Source organism: Chelon labrosus (assembly GCF_963514085.1).
Source record: "Chelon labrosus genome assembly, chromosome: 22".
NCBI classification, from domain to species: Eukaryota; Metazoa; Chordata; class Actinopteri; order Mugiliformes; family Mugilidae; genus Chelon; species Chelon labrosus.
In genome coordinates, this window is record NC_140355.1 from 22,992,914 (window position 1) to 23,000,704 (window position 7,791).

The 7,791-nt window shown below is 43.1% G+C and overlaps 2 protein-coding genes across 2 annotated transcripts in view; both read left to right on the forward strand.

Annotated features, from left to right (window-relative positions):
- Positions 1–581, forward strand: part of LOC311507913 (cGMP-dependent protein kinase 1-like) — a gene marked incomplete at both ends in the record, with an annotated part of 8,492 nt that extends 7,911 nt beyond the window's left edge. The window contains one exon of the mRNA XM_084572458.1: positions 546–581. Coding sequence (XP_084428584.1) covers positions 546–581 — 36 coding nt within the window. The remainder of the gene's footprint in view (positions 1–545) is intronic.
- A 2,903-nt stretch (positions 582–3,484) lies between these two features.
- Positions 3,485–5,968, forward strand: stc1l (stanniocalcin 1, like; the record flags this gene model as incomplete). The annotated part of the gene is made up of 5 exons (XM_084571912.1): positions 3,485–3,599; positions 4,289–4,431; positions 4,516–4,623; positions 5,208–5,311; positions 5,459–5,968. 5 exons carry the CDS (start codon positions 3,485–3,487, stop codon positions 5,757–5,759), a joined length of 771 nt encoding a protein of 256 aa, XP_084428038.1. The 3' UTR covers positions 5,760–5,968.
- Between the last annotated feature and the right edge of the window lie 1,823 nt (positions 5,969–7,791).

A 7,791-nucleotide genomic window follows, 5' to 3' on the forward strand; every position in this document is an offset into this window, starting at 1 on the left:
CCACACTACATTAACTTTGACTGAAAGATTTATTGGACTGAATCCAGTCCACTCTAGGAGAAGACAAGGAAGACAAGGACAGACTTTAGGAAGCTACAGGAGACCAACTCTAGGAGAAGACAAGGAAGACAAGGACAGACTTTAGGAAGCTACAGGAGACCATCTCTAGGAGAAGACAAGGAAGACAAGGACAGACTTTAGGACGCTACAGGAGACCAACTCTAGGAGAAGACAAGGAAGACAAGGACAGACTTTAGGACGCTACAGGAGACCGACTTTGAATGGTACATCTCTAGTTTACACTAATGTATCTGCGATAATTCTCCACAGTGACTCTGTCAAAGCCAACAACGCTGACCTTGCCTCCGGATGAGCTCTTTAAAGTGAAACCACATTCAGCCTCTTCTCCAGTCACGTTCTTCTAAAGGAAACCACATTCAGACTTACCTCCGGATGTTAACCACACTGCAGATCTGCATCCGAACACTTAGACATTCCTCCAGAAAGTTCTCTCCTACGCAAACAACATTCACATCCTCCTCCAGACTCTCCTCCACACGGGCTCTGCCAACGAGCTGTGAAAATATATAAAACACGGAAACACACAGTCAACACAAAAACAAACACGATGAGGAGGAAGAGGTTAAAAAAAAAAGCTAAATTAAAAATACTAGAATATAACACATTAAAAAGAATTAAACACCAAAGAATGAGTTTTAAGAAGAGATGTAAAAACAGGAAGTGTCTGGTGCAGCTTAGTATGAAGAGAACTGTTCCAGGGTTTGGAGGCTGCAGCTGAGAAAGCATTTTGATTTTTATGTTGGCTGCTTTTGTTGCACTGAATGTTTCTTGCGTGAGTCAGTTTAACCTCAGATGAGACAGATGTTTGCACGGTGAGAGTTAAAAGGCTTGTGGCAACATTTCCAGGCCTCGTACGACCTTGTAGAAACAAATCTGTGTAAATAGTTTTAAAAAAAAACTCAATCAACAGACTGATGCGTTAAAGAAAATAAGCAGCAGCAAAATTTGCTTCACCTTGATCAACTACAGCAGAAATATGTATGAATACCTGGAGCTCAGTGTGCACACAACAATTTCTCATATTTTTTTTATTGCTGCAACAACCTTGGTGTTTCTACTGAACCAGGGACTGAATACAAATGAAAACACTTTACATGAAAGTGCTTTAACGCTCCTCCAACCTCATTTTTCCACAAAGCTCTGGTCGTGGCGGTGGGCGGCGGCTGCAGAGGCCGTTAATGAAAACTAAAGCGTGACAGGTGGAGATGTTTATCAGCGCGTTGACCTGCAGGATAACGAAGTCAGCCGTGGTTCAGCGCTTCCTGTGCTGATGGAAACGAATTCCCTGATAAGACACACAGACTTTTCCACATCCACCTGCGTCTGAAGTGGTTTACTGAAAGGAACTGAAAGACGCACAATGAGCAGGAATAAGTCACAAAACAACTTTAAAGAGATGCAAGAGACGCATTAAGAGGTGCAGAACGACCAAAACATGTGGGAAATGACCAACATGAGACACGGAACAGCTTTAAAAAAGACTCTAAAGGACAACAAAGAGATGCAAATATGCTTATTTATTATGATTTAAACTAGATTTTATTTATCGTGTCCAATTGTCCTAATGTGTTTTTTAAATTTTAATTTATTGGTATAATAATAAAGTTATTTTATAGTATTTGATCATTTAAAATATGTTTTAATAAATTGTCCTAAAACAATATATTATATTATTATCTCTGATATTTACTGTTATTATCTTTGTTCTTCTTCATGAGCTTTTTATTTATTTAGTTTAATTTCATATATATATATATATGTGTGTGTGTGTGTGTATATTAACTGGTGGTATTATGAAGACTTTGCTGTCCACTCACTGAACCCCCCCAACAGGTAAACGTGGCTGGAATTAGAAATAGTCTCCCAGACCTGTGACTGCTGCTATTTTTAGAAAGTTACACATTATTAAAGATCCCAAACCAAGTCGCAAAATCTCTGAAATTCACATTAACACCAACTTATTTAGGTCATTTAATAGTTTATTGATCAGAGGAGTTCATTAACAAAATATAAACTCACATTTAGCCACGTGTCAGTATAAACGTGTGAAATGACAAGTGTATAAGATGTTGTTTTATAATTATTAAGACTGTCTTCAAATATTTAAACATATCATTAATATTAGCCTAGCTTTAGCCTCAGTTTGTTAGCATCGCTATCGTTACCTGTGACCTCTTAGCTTTAGCTTAGTCTCTTAGCATGCTAGCAGATCAAAATGTTGTAACGTCAGTCTATTAGCATGCTAGCATGACCTAACTGTTAATTTAAGGTTCAGTCTGTTAGCACATTAGCGTCTTCACATTTCAGGCCGGGTTTCAGACCGGATGTTGCAAAGCATCTTGAGACAATCTGTATTGTTATTGACGAATTGAGCCAGGAACATGTTAGCTTTAGCTTCAGTTTGTTAGCATGCTACCATAACCGGCGACCCGTTAGCTTTAGCTTCAGTTTGTTAGCACGCTACCATAAGCGGCGACCCGTTAGCTTAAGTTTCAGATTTCTTAGCATGCTATCATGACTTGGTACCTCTTAGCTTTAGCTTCAAACCCTTTAGCTTCAATCTGTTAGCATGCTATCACGAACTGGGACCTGTTAGCTTTAAAGTCAGTCTTTATTCTACTTTCTGGCTTTATTTTATTCTAATATCGAACAGTAATAAACAGTTATAAGGCACAAAACGACAAAGATATGATTAAAAGTCTCTTAAACTTTCACGGGAGGTCATTACCTCTGATATCTGTCAACAATAAATGTCCATGAACCCGCGTAGAAAACTCTATTCAGAACTCGCCTGAGAATATTCATGTTTTGATTTTTTCTTCAATATCAAAGTATCTAATGTATAAATATCAGGAGGGTAAATACTGTGTTACACATACGTACTACTAATAGATAATTCGGCATATTTAATTTACAAGAATGTTAACAATATTTAATATAAAGACACGTTTACATAAAGACAATGGCTTGAAATATAACGCTGGTCTAACATCCGGGTCCTTTTTGAGGCCTGTCATACAGTGTCTACATAGTTTTTTTTATTGTGACTTTAATGAGCTCCCTGACTATAAAAAGCCAATCAGCCCACGGCCTCTTAAAGAAGAAACTCATTAAAACACACACAGTCTAAAATTACCCCGTGAGTTCACTGCTGCTCGGAAATTCCAGACATGTGTGGAAATATCCAATTAGCTCCGTGGGTTAATTACACCCGTGAATAAACCATTAACTGCGGCCCCGGGGGACACGCCGCGCTCTGATTGGTCCACCCGGAGAGGAGTTTGGATAAATACCAGCTGTGGCGGAAGGAGCAGACAGACCGAATCACCTCCACCTCCTCCTCATCCTCCTCCTCCTCCTCCTCCACCATCACCATCATCGTCATCCCCTCCATTCAGACACGATGCTCCGCGGCTCCGCTCTGCTCCTCCTGCTCGCCCTCAGCACCGCCTCAGGCTTCGAGCTGCTGCCGGAGGAGGCCGCTCCTCGCCGGGCACGATTCTCCTCAAACAGCCCGAGTGAGTTCTGCTTCATTGTTCTGTGTAATAAAAGTATTCAGATAGAATATAGTGTTAAAAATAGAGTTAAACATGTTAGTAAATGTAGAGTAAAGTATTTTAACTCAACTCCTGTGTATTGATTTATTTATTTAGATCAGAAAACAAGACATTTTCTAAATTACCACAAATCTTCAGCCTCTTTCTGTTAAGTCATTTTGTCATTTAGTCACTTATAGAAATAAAAACACAAACATACTGCTCCATTCCATATATATATATATAACCTATATATTGTTTTGCCAAATAGCCACTGAGTTCTTGTGTGTTTTTATATAAATATAGTTAATTTTTAAGCTTTTAATTAACAAAGTCTAATAATCCCAGCTGTCACAGTGATTAAGAACTTCAAACTGATCTCCTGTTTTTACTACAACCTTGAGCATCTTGTTTAAATGTCTTTGAATAGCCTATTTAACCTATACATGCTAATAACGTAATAATAAAGAGACAGTGATGTTACATCTTAATAACAGCCTGAGTTTGTCAGCTTTATAGCATGACCTGAGACCTGTTCCTTTTAGCTTCCGTCCCAAAACCTGTTACCTTTAGCTGCAGTCTGTTAGCGTGCTATCATGACCTGGAACCCGTTTGCTTTAGCCCCATCCGCTAGCATGTCATATGTTTTGAACCTGTATGTGTGATTTCAGCTGACGTGGCCAGATGTCTGAGCGATGCCGTGGCCGTGGGCTGTGGATTCTTCTCGTGTTTGGAAAACTCAACTTGTGACACCGACGGGATGCATGAACTCTGTGAACTGTTCCTCCACTCGGCCGCCAGCTTCAACACTGAGGTGAGTGCGTCGTCTTTTGTATTTGCACCTGTTCCGCCCGCCGTCGCCGCTGTGTCCGACCTCTGACCTCCGTTTGTCCTGCAGGGTAAAACGTTTGTCAAGAAGAGTCTGCACTGCATCTCCCAGGGAATCTCAAACAAAGTCTTCCAGACCATCCGCCGCTGCAACATCTTCCAGAGGATGATCGCTGAGGTCAGTAAGCTCTGAACCTCGGACGTGTCCTGGTTCTAATCATCATATATGACATAAAACACTAGAGAACTGTTAGCTTTAGCCCCTGTGAGCTAACACAATATTATAGTCTATAGTTTTAGCGGTTTGCACGACCTGGGATCTGCTGTGTTGAGCCTGGTTTGCTAGCACGTCACCATGACCTGGGAGAATAGACTGTATATAAACATGGACACCACGTCTCCTCTTCCTCTCATTGGTCAAACTGACTCTATTTTCCCGGGGATACGGGCGGCGCCATCTTGTGAGTTTGGATCCAGAGTCTGATCAGTACGGTCTGAGGGCGGAGCCACGTGGAGCCGTGATATCGATGCCCCGCCCACACTTGCTCCGCTCTCAAATCCCGCCCACTAACATGTAGGGGGTGGAGCTTATGACCTATACTGCAGCCAGACACCAGGGGGAGCTCTACTTGCTTTGGCTTCACTGTAGAGGGAGCTGTTCCGCTGTCCATCTTTATACTGACCATGTCTGGGGTCCGTTAGCTTTAGCCTTGTTAGCTGCCTGCTGCGTTCTCCACTCATAGCGTTTCTGTCGTATTAAAGGTGCAGGAGGAGTGTTACACCAATCTCGACATCTGCACTGTGGCTCGCACCAACCCTGACGCCTTTGGAGACGTGGTGCAGGTGCCGGCTCACTTCCCCAACAGGTGAGTGCTGAGAAATGCTGCGGCGCTTTGAGCTACATGCTAATATTTAGTAGACCCAGGCTTCTCTAGGTTTTGTGTTTTAGCATGCTACGCTAATTAGCAGTAGACAGTAGACATGAACAGTAGTTTGTGACTCTGTGTTTCCAGGTACTACAGCACTCTGCTGCAGACGCTGCAGACCTGTGATGAGCAGACGGTGGCGGCGGTGAGGGCCGGCGTCATCGCCAGGCTGGGCCCCGACATGGAGACCTTCCTCCAGCTGGTCCAGAACAAACCCTGCACCGGCGGCTCCGGCTCGGTCGCCTACAACAACCCGTCGAGCTGGAGGAACATGCCCGTGTTCAACGTCCAGCCCGGCTTCAGGGGCCGGGACCCCACCCACCTGTTCGCCAGGAAGAGATCTGTGGACAACCTGGAGAGGGAGGGAGGGGCTAAAGCCGAGGAGTAGATGACACAGTAAACACACTGACACAGCTGAGCTTAAGTGACGCGTAAAGAGGCTTATTACTCTGATTCTGATGAATATTTATTTTCTGAACAAGTTAATTTATGAGGCCGCGGAGGTCAGACGACGCCTCCACGCTGGTCGTGGAGCTCTCTGCCTCCGCTCTGCTGGTCTGGGATCACTTTAAGTTGTTTGTATGTGAATGTTTAAATAGATGCTGAGATGAGGACCAGATATCTGGGAGCGGGACGGTTTGGGGTGTTAGAAATAAAAGAAATGATGATACGACTGCTTCTTGGTTTGTCTCCTTTCCTTGGGCTGAAGATTTAATAAATTAATGCACAAATAAAAGATTAAACCATTTAAAAACCTCAACACCTAAAAGGCTGATGATACGTCAGTGGTTTCTGCAGGTTTAAGCTCAGTTTAATGGGTTTTATTTGGAAATACCACCTAATACAATAAGTTTGTATCTGCTAGAAATGAGACAAAACTTCATAAGACATTAAAATCTGCTTAAATTTTTTAATTTTAAAATATGTTCTGCATAATTCATATATTTGATTATATTTTTGAAACAGCTGCAGGATGCGTGTGTTTACTCTGCACCACTAACAGCCGCCAGCAGGTGGCGTTCATGCACCAGTGATCAACAGATCAGAATTTAACTTCTTAAAAACTGTCTGCAGAGGGTTTGAGTTGTGGAGCAGAGACTGTGATCCTCTAGAAAGGAAGATATTTGATGTTTTGACTGTGATGGCTAGACGACCGGGTTAGAACATCTCCAGAACTGCAGGAAGAAGAAGAAGAAGAAGAGGGCCCAGCTCTCAACCTGCAGTAGGATCACCTGCTGACGTCTTGGTTCCAGATTCCACACATTCAGGGTCTAGAGGAACCTCGATGGGTCTGGAAGGTGGTCATAATGTTGTGGCTGATTGGTCACACACTAACCAGCCTGTTATAAATCAATGTGACTCTTCTCTGACAGTTAAAGTTCCTGGTGTTTGTTCAGACCATCTGTCACCCGAGCTAATGGCCGACCCATGACGGATCCTCACCTCCGTGTCACGCCCCATTAACCTCCTCCTCCTCCTCCTCCTCCTCCTCCTCCCCGTCCAGTGGAGGTGTGTTTGCTCTCAGCAGGTTTCTGCTGAGGTGTCGCTGCGCTAACGGCCTCTGAGAAAACACAGAGCTGAGTGTTTACTGAAGGTCTCTGCATCTGCAAGAAACTTTACTGACGTCCTTCACTGGAAGGACAGGAACCAGGGACGGGTCTGGACTAAAGTATTTCTACTCCCTGATACTTTAAACTGATTCACTACATATAAAGGGTGGCTTAAACGTTTTAGCTTCCTCCAGACTTTTCTACGTTTCTGCCTAAAAATGACTCAAAACATCATCAGAGTTGTACTCAAGTAATGTAGACATTTCTGGAGGAAGCTAAATCTTTTAAAGGTGCTCTGTATACACTTACATTTTAACCCGTGTCAGTCTGTTTTGAAGCACACTGCAGGAATAAACTCAGGTGTTTTAAAAGGCACTGACAATTTAATTTAATATTGTTCATGCTAAGCTAACAGGCTCCAGTGTTTCTACACTGACCTGAAGGTGGTGTCAGTGACCCATTACATGAGGTAGGAAGGTTTTGACCCTGACTCAGGTCTGCATCGTTCTCCTGTCCATCCTCTAATCCTTCTTCTTGACGGTGGATCTGCAGGACGGACTGAGGAGAAAACAGGAAGGAGAGGGAAGAGCTCAGTGTGTTTGTAAAGTCAGCCAGGAGCTACAGAGGGAATTAAACATGACAGACTGAAAGTAGATTATCAACCGTCTCCTCTCTGCTTCCGGCTCCGCAGAGAAAACCAGGAGCGAGGACGGTGAGGTGAGTTCAGGTGATGGATGAGTCAGACATGAAGAGGTTTCCTGTCAGAGGCCACGGAGCTTTAAATCCATCTGACATGTTTGTTGCTGCAGAAGCTGTGATACTGCAAACAGCCACTAGATGCTGCTCAAGATAAACTTCAGTCAATAAAAT